The sequence below is a fragment of the Anticarsia gemmatalis genome, chromosome 1 (assembly GCF_050436995.1).
Source record: "Anticarsia gemmatalis isolate Benzon Research Colony breed Stoneville strain chromosome 1, ilAntGemm2 primary, whole genome shotgun sequence".
Lineage (NCBI taxonomy): Eukaryota > Metazoa > Arthropoda > Insecta > Lepidoptera > Erebidae > Anticarsia > Anticarsia gemmatalis.
In genome coordinates this window covers 15,038,055-15,050,149 of record NC_134745.1, presented here as the reverse complement: position 1 = coordinate 15,050,149, position 12,095 = coordinate 15,038,055, and the positions used below count along the sequence as shown (strand labels likewise).

Genomic DNA, 12,095 nt, shown 5'->3' with positions numbered 1-12,095 from the left:
GTTAGTAGTTTATTTAAACTAGACTATCGTATTAGATATGCATAGAATATAAGATAAAGAGATATATTATTATGTTAGTCAACTACCACTTAGCAATTAAACATGTAGAATATCTCGTAACGCCTCGGATTTTGAAAGGTATGTTCGCGAGAGAACCAGAATTATCTTTTGTTCTGGACACAACAATAAGGATATTTTTTTGCGGACAGACATTGAATCAACAGTCTTACACCAGGAGATTGGAACTGAATATTTGAGAAAATTAAACGCATATACCATACAGACATTGGTAGATATTTATTATATATACATAAAGAAGATTGTCGTCAAAATAGAAGTAGCTACTCATACTAAACAATACTTACCCTCTTTTTTAAAACAAACAAACCCAAAAAGTATCAAACATCACTTTGTTATTTCCCCTGTGCTCGATCCCATCCATCTCCCAGGGTCCACGGCCCGCGTATCGATACGTCACGCGAACAATTTATAACTAGTGACGTCATCGTGTCATTGGCCGTATGGAATATTTCGCGACAATTTATGGGACCTTGCTCATGGAAATGAGAGCTTGACAAGTGATTTATGAAGTCTCGTGGAGTATTAATTGTTGTCTGGTTTTGTTTTTTAGGGTTATATTTTATTTTGTTCGTATGTACATTAAGGCAAAATATACAAAGAATTTTTAGGAAGTTTTGAGTGGCAAAGAAATTCTTGGCTATCTTTTATTATTTACAAACCTTGTGTTTGTAAAGAAAATAATTTGAAGGACTATAAAACTATAGTTTTGACAAAGTTTTAGTGGTGCTAATCGGTAATTTTTGAAGTAGAGGCTTTTTTTGTGCAAGCCATGCTACGCCAAATTTCAACGGTAAATAAAAACATGCATTTTATAGTACTAAAGTAAATGATTTATTGTATCATGTAGTTCAAAAGAATTTCCCAGCTAAAACAACCTCAACCTTATAATCTGCAACAATATTCTCACCAGAAAACAGAAATTTATGAATCAACAATTCAATTGTAATTCGCGCGAAGCAAAAAGAAATAACTGGTGGAAAAATCTTAAGGGAGAGAGAAAATTCCGTATTATTACTCGTTGGATCCTATTCTAAAACGACGGAGGCGCCACCTAGCGCCGGAACGAATAAATCCTGCGCTGGAGGCTGTATCCGCTCCCTCTGACGTCACCGCTACCGCTTCCGGTCCTCCTCAAGTAATGAATTGCTGTTATGTACTCTCGCACCCTCCGAGAAAATTTTCTGAAGTGAGTTTTTTTTACGACTTTTTGTGGAGTACTAATGTACATCGTCACTTTATTAAAGTAGGTCTTATGTTGGCAACACAATGAGATCAGATTCTTATCATATCTTAACTGGTGTGTTATCAACTTTTTACTGTTTGTCTGTCATGTTTTTAAGGCACTTTTTAATAATAATACTTTATACTTCGATTTATACATTTATGATTAAGTTAAATACAACGTATTTACTTAATAAATAATATGATAACCATGTAATCTTCAGTCTTTAAAAAAACAAATAAAACTAGCAAATCGCTGTCATAAAAACCATTTTTTACTGTTTCAATATCAATGCAATGACACTTTCAATCTCAACCTTACTAGCTAACAAAACCTGATTCTAACAGGCTAAAAATAATTTATCATCAACAAACAAAACAACGCATTATTTCGCCCCATTCATAATACCATCGACGGCACCACAATTTTAATATTTTTCAATTACGACATTAACAAAATTTCCCCATTTATTTTCCTTAAACAGCGCGAAGATTCCACTCCACACACCTAATACAAGCTGTTATTATAATTGCATCCCTTTCCCTCACAACGTTCCCTCTCTCCCGGGAGGCTTAACAAGCGTTTTCCATTACCATCTCGGCGTAACTGAGGGAAACCGTCGGACTAACTTGTCTCTATGTTTGAGAGTACGTTGCTTCGCGGCTGACGGTCGCTTAGGATAAAGAGATTTGAAATCGGTTTTTATCTTGCTCGGAATAACTTGAAAAACCTGATTTGAGAAGAAATTATGCAAGCATTCGCTAAAAATAGACTTATGAGTAAACATCCTGTTTGCAATTAGCATCAATTGTAATTGCAAGTCTCTAAATCACACGGCCTTTTCAAAAACTGTTAAACTAGGTTCTTGTAATGCTGTTAAAGATAATCAAAATCGTTCAATTGAAGTTAGATTAATCTGTAATATTTAAAGTTTTCGCATCTGGTTTTGTTTGAAGCATACGTAAAGCGTTCTTTCGACTAGTGAATACTAGCGGTGTATCAACTAACAAAAATAAGTCAAACTAAAGACATTTTAAACTTAACACGTGCATCTTTCTATAAAACACATAGGTACCTGCCTATCGATAAAATCGTGTCAAAATCAAGCCTCGCTATCAAACTAGATAGCTCAGTATATTTCCGATATCGTCACCAACAGCCACAGGGCACAGACGTTGAACGTGAGCACATACGACTCGGTGCTCGGTGAAGCGAGTGAGTGCGAGCGGCGAATACTGGGCATTCGTGCGATTGAGCAGTACACTGGCCTGTCTTCTGAGCTGTTAAATAGTATCTATATAGATACGCTACAATAAGAAGAATGATTAAAACCTTTGATGTCATGTAATGTTGCGTTATTTATTAATATTCATAGTGGATAGTAACTAGTCGACAAATTAGTTAGGACTTTGTTTTTCTGATTAAATAAATCGTTAAAGTAACTTAGAAAGTATTTTTTAAGAATATGAGCACTTCAATACATCAGCCTAACCATTCTTCCAACTATGTTGGAGTCGGCTTCTTGTCACACCGGATGCAGCTGATCACCAGTATTTTACAACAAAACAAAAAGTATTAACACCTACTGAATAAAAATTATAAAGAGTAACGATGGATGCCATCACCTCCACACCATCCACTACTTTAACAATATTCATATTATACTTAGCATATTCCCCTCTTTGTTCTAAATTCTAGTCCAAAGGACTTCTAATCCCGGTTCCTAAGCTCTCTAAACAGAATTCCCCTAAAATCCGTTCACCCGTTAACAGGAGATTGAATAACAAGTACACATACATGAATTTGCAATGTGAAATCCCAACGGATACAAAATTCATGCGAATGTAAATTTAAATTATGAGCAGGATAGGATTAGTATGATCGTGTATGAAAACAACTGTTGGTCTGTTGTTTATTTTAATAAATATTTTGAATATAAACAACTAATAATACACCTAGCTAGAATCAATTTAACAAGATTTTCGTAAATAGTTTTGGGTTTGAGGTATCAATAAATTAAATAAGTGATTTTAATAATAGCTATAGAGCTTCGGGTTTCGTATTTTATAAGAATATTAAACGGGAAATTAACGTAAACATGCACAAATAGTACTAGTTGATATCGCAAATTGAGTGGTTCGATAGATTCCCAACATATTTTTTGAAAACCAAAAAAAGACAGATGAAGAATTCCACAAATATCTGCAACTTGGAAACATTTTCTTTGCAAAATATCTTCACTTTATTAAGCTCAAATTCTGAACGAGGAAAAACGCTTTCTACTCAACCAACACTCTTCATAAACCAGCGCCATATTACTCACATAATCTCAATTTGCTCGATGGTTTTCAGTAACCGCAGCACCATTAAGAATCCTTGTAAGAGTTGCTCGCGTCTCGAGCATACATCACCGGCCGTGTTGAATGTGGAGACCAAAACCGCACGCTGACGCTCACGCCCCGCGGGGAGCGAACGAATTTTGCGCGATCATATAAATAATATTGGGATATTTTTGAGGTTCAAGTTTAGAGAGGTAGATTTTTGTTTGTATATTTCTTTGTCTTTTCTGTTTCTTATAAAAAATTTAGATCATTTTTTATTTTTCTTATGTCAAACATTACCATAATTGCTTGAACAGATAGTAACTTATTTACAACATTTTGCAGACAAAAAAATGATAGAATTACTGAATTTGACATAAAATAAATCGTAAAAAAATGGTCCACATAAAATTTTCGGAATTAGTTACGTAAAAAAAACGATAAATATGGGTCAAAACAATTTTTTAGTTTATCTACACCCTAACCAACGCCAAAAGAGCCAAAAGAGTCTAATTATCAACGTCCAACGTATCTAATTACACACAATTTAATTGGTTTTTTTTTTGTAATAAATAACAACATCAAAAGTTGCAATATTGTTAAAATCAGATACAAAAACGACATTGCAACATTTCACTTCAAAAGAATCATAAAACAATCGCTTTCAGTGTATAACTTGCAACTCCCGCATCCCGGGGCGAGTCAAGGCTGTATCCATCACACGCTGAGTGCTGCCCCCGGGGACTCGATCAACGACTCGCATGCGACTTTGATTCCAAGCCTCCAATCGAACAACCACGTGGCTCGTTTGCTGCAAATTTGTAGCAAATGTCGCCACGTTATTGTAGCTTGATTCTTTGAAAATGTAGGGTGAGAATGCTGACGTGATTGTGTATTGAATCGCTGATTTCGTTTGGTTAGAGGAAACTACGAAAAGTTATTTTTCGTTTTTTTTCCAGTATACGTATTGGATTTGATGATTGATGATTTCTTGGGTAAAAGTAAAAGAAAAGTCCACCACTTCGAGTTTTTACTGTATTCTACGTTTAGTTATAATTAGTAGTATTATAATTCTTCCTTCTATAAGAGAAAGAAGCGTTACAGCAGCTTTAAAGCTAATCCGTTTCGAAAATTTGCATTTGTTACAAACCTTGATGCAAATCCATTGTTATAGCAACGCTGCAATATAAAGTAAAAATCTACTATCCTAAGTATCTGCAAATAAAAGTTAATGACTCAATTTATGAGCAAAAATAAATATTTAGATGTATCTTCATTAATTTACTTTGAAAATAAACGCTATGTAATATGTTTCTACTTAACAAATTACGTACAAAGCTGTTCACAATCTACATTACTAAATATATTAATATTTTCGATATAAACGCCTTGAAACCACTTTGCGTGCGAGACACAATAATTTATACCGTGTCTATTTAGACTCTATAGTATGTAAAATCAAAAGCAAAAATATATTGACTGTCTCCGTGGCGCTGTGATTAAGGTCGCGCTACGCTGCTACCAGCATATCAGGTTGTGTGTTTTCGATTTCGATTTTGTGCTCGATTCTCACACGGAACAATAATTTATGCTATCCACAAATAATTGTTTCGGGTCTGGTTGTACTTTGTGTCCGTTGTTAGTATGTTTGTAAAGTGTACTTTCAACATCATTGTTATCAGCAAAAATTAAAATGTTTATATGTGTATATATTTTAAGTTTTTCATTATTGATATTTTTTAATCACAGTCTCTTTTTATTGTTAATTTTTAGAAATAATGCAATTGATGTAAAAAAAAGTACGTATGAAAATATTTTCATACACGTCACCTAAAAGGTAATCTTCAAGCTTTAAATTCTGAAATTCACTTAGCCCATACATAAATAATGAAGACATTCTAAATTAAAACGTACATGCTCTTTGATACCATTATTAAATAGTTAATAGTTACTCAAGGTTGAACAATAGTAAGCAATTATACAGTGCATTAACTAATTTAAACTAACGAGTATTAAAAGCTTACAAAGAGACCTTTAATTAAAGCGTTTGTTCGTGTGTGACGTAGGTGCGTAAACATGGATTTACATTACGTGCTGATGTAAGATTATGAATAGAAACAAAAGAACTTTACCGGCAGTGCATTATATGTAGTTACTTTTCTGACAAAAATAATTTCATCTTCAATTGTTACCAGTCGCGTTAAGTGATAAAAAAATATTGCAGCTCCAATTACTCAGTTAACTGAACAAACTAATATTATTGTTTTAAATTCTGCATTCAACTTTTGTAAATGATTTAATTTATTTGTTTATTATTATACAAATAACTTCTTGAATATGAACTCAAACATTATATCAATTGTTAACTTAGCTGTTTGTGAAATGATCACAGTTTTGGCTAATAAATTTATGTTCAAGTTTATGCACAGGCAATTGAAAATTGATCAAATGAAATGATAATTATTATTCCTAACCTCAGATCAAGCCAAACCAAACTTTATAATCATAAAAAACAAAGCGATAAAGCCATATTTTGTCTCTTTCTTTCACACCATCATACATGAAACAACATAACGCATTGCCATAATATCCCATATAATATGGTGACACGGTAACAGTGTTACGTCACATAACTAATTATCCGCTACACTTTGATGTACGGAAAATAATTTTGGGTGTAAATTCGGCTTTATTTCGTCAGTGCGTGCGTGAATTACGTGTTAAGGTTAATATATATAAGAGCTTTTACTTGTAGTAGAAGATTAAGTGGTGTTTTAGCATTCTATGGTGAGCTAGCTCCTTGTCCTACGTAAATGACGAACGCAACGTCAAATATAATGTTAGAAGACGAAAGTTGCTATGGTGCGGGCTGTTTTTCCATTGCGCTTGTTGCATTTGCAGCGCGCGGCTACTTCAACGCGTAGAACGTATGATGTATCTATACTAATCTACACTAATATTATAAAGCTGAAGAGTTTGTTTGTTTGAACGCGTTAATCTCATGGACTACTAGTCCGATTCGAAAAATTCTTTAAGTGTTAGATAGCCCATTTATCGAGGAAGGCTATCATCACGCTACAACCAATAGGAGCAGAGTAACGGTAAAAAATGTTACAAAAACGGGGAAAATTATGACCTATTCTCTCCTATGTGACGCAAGCGAAGTTGCGCGGGTCAGCTAGTACTTTTATGTCGTTCAAGTTACGAGTTCAAGCCGCGACATTATCAATAACATAGATTTGAAGAAATCAAAATCTTTAAAATAATATCTTTAAGTAATCGTAGAGCGGCTATCTTGTAAAGCTTTATTTGTTTGTTTAAAAGTATGTTTGTGTTGAATTGCCGACTTATTGAGTAAGGCTATAAACCATCAAACTATGACTTTTAGAAGTAGAGCAGCAATAAAAAAATGTTGTGAAATCAGGAAAATTCGCACGTGGACAGAGTCGCAGACGACTGCTAGTGGTTATAATAATGTACATTCACCTTTATACACGTATGTATATAACAAACTAGTTCATAGCTAGTTCAAATACAAATAAATGTTTGTAGTTCTTCCCGGTATTGTCGGTGTGCTGGATTAACCCTGTTTGACGCAGGTACCGGGGTTAGTGTCGCTATGAATTTCTGGAATGTACGGATAAAGGGGAATTCATTGTGTTGTACTGAAATAATGGTTTGGTTTTGAGTTTTGTTTGGCGAATTTGTTTATCTAAACATTATGGATGGCCTCCGTGACACATCGGTTATTTTGGTCGATTCCGATGTGATTGGAAAATGACAATATGTTGAAAACTGCGAGCTACCATTTACGCCATCTAAAAGATTTTTGTTTGGTGCGGTAGATTGAGTCTGTTGTTTGTATGTTCGTTAAAGTTCTCGCGCTACAAGTGCGATTAATAGTAGGGCATAGTTGAAAACAAAATATGATGATGTCGTTGTTTTCAAATGGAAAAGTCTCAATTACATATTTCTACTTGAATATCGGTCGTGTAACATTATTCCAATTATACCTTTAGATTATACAAATTTAGTGAAAAAATGAATTAATAATATTTAAATCGCCTCGTTCTCTAGCACCTAATCTATGCAAATGACTGAAGAATACAGGAAATAAGGCTGTATCGGCTGTAGGGCAAGCTGCAAGGTAATTAGATGTCTGTGCCACCGGCTACTCTTTGTAACGGACGTTCGCTTAAGTAACTGGTAATAGTTCGTGATTTACCACCGCGCTGGGACGTTGTACAATTTACAAGCTATTTACGTTGAAGTTTATTGCAGTGTCCCACTACTGCATAAAAATCTCCTATATGTAGATTTCCTAACTTCTCAGTCGCTTACTGTCCATCTCCGTTTTACCGGTTATAGATAAATATGTGTAATATTTTTGTTTAATGATTATTAGGCGCAAATAAAACCAAAACAGCAGTCAATCTGCGTTTGTCTATTTTTTTTTACTAAACTTGATAGTTTATATGTTTATATATTATAGTAACCTCAAAGTTGATAAAAAACGAAGTAGATACTATTGGAGAGCCGCAGAAAAAATCTGGTTAGTTTCCATGTATCAAGAAGTATATCAATTATCTGTCAAAACACAAAAAATAAGGTTTACTTTGTACCAACGCATTTTACTCCAAAACCAAATCTATGTCCCATCCATCGACAGAGCGATGGCCACAGCCTTTCGCGTCGACCTCCCAAACTTAATTAGACGGGTCTCATGCTCTCGGGGCACAAAAAAGACCAGCGCCATTGTTAATAAGATATTTATTTGGACCCTACATGTTATACGTCACTCATGATTGAACCGTTTTATTTGACTTTACATGTAGGCCTTTGTGGTTCTGTGCTTTTAGGAAATTGAATTGACTTTTTATTTTGTGATTTTAATTAAGTGTTTTGGTAGTGAAGTTGTTTCAATCAATTTTATCCTTCATTTCTTGATGTACATGAGAAAGAGTCCAGTTTTACTTTCAATTTTCGAAGATTCGAAGATCAATAAAACATCTGTACAAGCTGTATAATATACTTTGTCCGACCTAGGATTCGAACATGAGAACTCATAATAAACAGTCGGATATACTACCGACCGACCTACTATACTACAATTGAGTTGGAAAAAAAAAACAAAAAAAGTATATTTAGTACACTACTTACTTTCCAGAATTAAATAATTAATTAAAATATCTAACAGTTAACGAACTTGTGAATTCCGTTGTTAAGTAAAGTTTGTAAAATAATTCGACTCTTATTAGGTAGCAGATTCCTTTGATTTTGTTTGATGAAAGTTTAAGCGTTAATCAGGCGTCCGTGAACAAAGGGACTACTATTACAAAGAGTTGATGAACTTCGCTCTATTGACTTACTCTATATTTTAAGCTAATTTAGATTTTACTTTTTATAGTCCGTCAGTAGGTGAGTAGAACGGTAGCGCAATTCTGTATAATCTGTACTGTCGAGTAACGAGAGTTTGACATTAAGAATGTACTGCCAAAATATTTCCTACGACGCCCGTCAGAGGCGCTGATCAGATTTTCATACAAAATTTCTCGATGAAAGGTCGGTTGTCTGTAGTCGATAGTAGTAGGAAATCGAGCTACAGTTGTCGATTTATTTTTGTTTTTCTGTCTGTGTACTGAATTGTGATGTTTATTTTTAGCGAATACTACTAACCATACGATAAGTAACTAACTACTTAAAAGTAGAAATTTGCTCTTAAATTAGTTATGATTAAGTTAAGTGCGGTTTTAACGGGTTATATCACATTTTAGGCTTTTTGAAATTATAGAAAATATCCATGATGTATACCACAGTATCTGTAGGCACCATCAAACAGCATAGAAACAAAGTTACTTTTTTTCAAAACCTAATTATTACCAGTCTGAGAAGTACCAAACCAGCTATTTTACAAACATTTCCTGAAGAAAAGTAACCTTAAAGATTTTACCTACTTTATGAAAAGCCGATTTCGAAAACAAAGGTAGAATTTCTCGAGTCAACTTCAACATTCATGACATCAAAACGCGAACTATTCGTAGCTTTTCAAAGCGCGTTTCGTAGCACCTTTCGTAGACTCCGTAGCCCCCTTCGTAGCAATAGCTACGTTCTTTGTCCGTGGTAATGACCGAGCGCGTGCCGTTGCTAGGCAACCGGGAGAGTTGAAATAACGCATTAAACAAGGCGCTTTTCTCAATGTATGAAACTGCGGTTTCAAATATATTTTGTAAGATTGCGTGACGAGGCATTTTTGTTCTATATAAGAGGGTGCAAAGATTGTTGTAGAACACGTGGAAATTTTCCTTGTTTAAATGTGTTATTCATACAGTAAAGTTTGTGTGTTTTTTACTTTTATACGATTTAATATAACATTGAATCGTTTAAAATCAGTGGTTGAGGTGCGTTATGTCTAATTACTAGGTCAAGAACTAAGTGCCTAATTTGACTAAATATTAGATATATTACTCAAAAATAATATTATAAATGATTTACCTAATTTTAGTAGACCGCAACTTAATAAATTATAAATTTATATAATCATTCCCTTTATAAACTCTACACTAAAACCACAAACCAAGCCTCTCTAAGTCTCTACATACACTCGTATATTCACAAACTTTGATAATAGCAAAAACCGTCATAAACCGGGAAATTTCGTACTTTATTATACACAAAATTGTAAGAGCCCTGTGAACGCCACTAACCGTAACTTATATAAATTTAATGAGGACTTCCGGCGGAAGTGACGCGAGGGGATGAAATCTCTTAAGGAAGCTGGGGGTATTCAGACATTTTGTTGAGAGGGAACTGAAAGACACTTCAGCGATCGAGAGGTTTATTGGCGAAAGTATTCAGGGGGTTGTCGAACTTTTTGTTATCTTAATTATTTAAGACGTTTAAAGACCCTTCCGTTTAAATAAGAATCAAATAAATTGACTGGATAAAATTTTATTTTAACTGCGTATTTAAAAACGATCGTCTTGAATAAAGTGTTTAACAGTTGATGTATTTTGGAACTTCTACCGAATTAATTGCTTGTAACTTGTACGTTTAAATAATATAATTAACCATATTCATCAATATTATTTCAAAATACATATCTGTATATCTCTATGTTACCCTTTAACAGTTTAACCACTGCAACGTTGGTTGAACCAATGAAAGTACTCTATATCATCTTCAAGCATACACTGCACATTCTGACAAAAAACATTCTAACCTATTCTTCTTGTTTCAGCTGGTACCGAGAAACGGGTGGTGGAGTACTACGAGAAGTCCGCGACGGTGAAGGCGGCGGTCGATACAGCCGGTCCCACGATGCCTTGGCTATCCGCCGCGCTGAAGTAGCCGATGGTGGAAGATGGGCTTGCCGAGCTGCTAACGCCCATGGACATCTGACCTTGCGGCTCCATTTGGCTGTTAGAGCCCATCTGACGGCACACGCCCAGCCACATACTCAGGTAAGAAATATAAAATCCAAATACTCTGGTGAAAACTCAAAATTGTGTGTGGTTGTGAGTTTGTTTCTTCAACTCAAAACAACTGAAGGTGTTTGATCATTTTTAGCAGAATGACAGATGTATATGCCAGAAAGAAAAGTAATATAAGTATTAATATTAAGTAAAATAAATACATCTATGGAGTATGGGAAGCGAGAGAATTTATAATTTTACTAGACGTTAAGTTAATTATAGACGAACGGTTTGTAGGCAATATTTGACCTGATTTACTCGTGCTCAAATTGAGGTAAGTCTTAAAGGTATTAGTCTAATTTAATTAAAGTACAAATACATCAATCGATAACACAAAAGTCTTAAGACTCAATACAAATAATTTGTACTCTTGAACTAAAGTACGTACTCAAATATAAAGATATTGATCTCTATTTTATTTCACTCTCCGAATATCATCAGTGAAAAGCTTTCAAACATCAAATACTTTCAAATTAAGTAATTGCTTTCATTTATTTCTTGAACTGAACTACTGCAGTAATAAACTCGATACTCTCAGTTTATTATTGCAATGATGCTGAAATTACTGGCTGCAAGTAAAAGCCTTTTAATTAATTAAAACAAACAGGTATAATAACAAAAAGGTGCATTAACGCAGGGGCCCGTATAATTGGAGTTGCGGTGAATGGAACAGGGCTTGACGTCATGCCATGACTTTTATGCATTTCTGAGGTCAACGGACTGTGGGAATAACTGCAAAATGTATTCGGAATCAACCGTTTATTGGATTTTTACTCGGAATATATGTTGTGGGTTTTTGTTAACATCGCGTTTGTGTTCCGTGAAAGAATAGTTTTATACTTATTATAAAATAACCACATTTTTTGCCATATTTTCAACCACGAGTCAAAGTTAACAAATAAATTCTACAAAGAGAATATGTAAGCTTAAAATAACAGTATTTATTCAAATTACATCGTATATATAAATCATTAAAAATTGAAAAATTATGTTGTGGAC

The 12,095-nt window shown here is 34.2% G+C and overlaps 1 protein-coding gene across 3 annotated transcripts in view; it reads left to right on the top strand.

Moving 5' to 3' along the window:
- Window positions 1–12,095, top strand: part of Dscam3 (Down syndrome cell adhesion molecule 3) — a 185,037-nt gene that overhangs the window by 146,473 nt on the left and 26,469 nt on the right. For all 3 annotated transcript variants that reach the window (XR_012959712.1, XM_076121587.1, XM_076121579.1), the window contains exon 8: window positions 10,862–11,084. Coding sequence is in view for 2 of the 3 variants with exons in the window: in XM_076121587.1 (XP_075977702.1) it covers window positions 10,862–11,084 (223 nt within the window). In the remaining variant the exon portion in view is untranslated. The remainder of the gene's footprint in view (window positions 1–10,861; window positions 11,085–12,095) is intronic.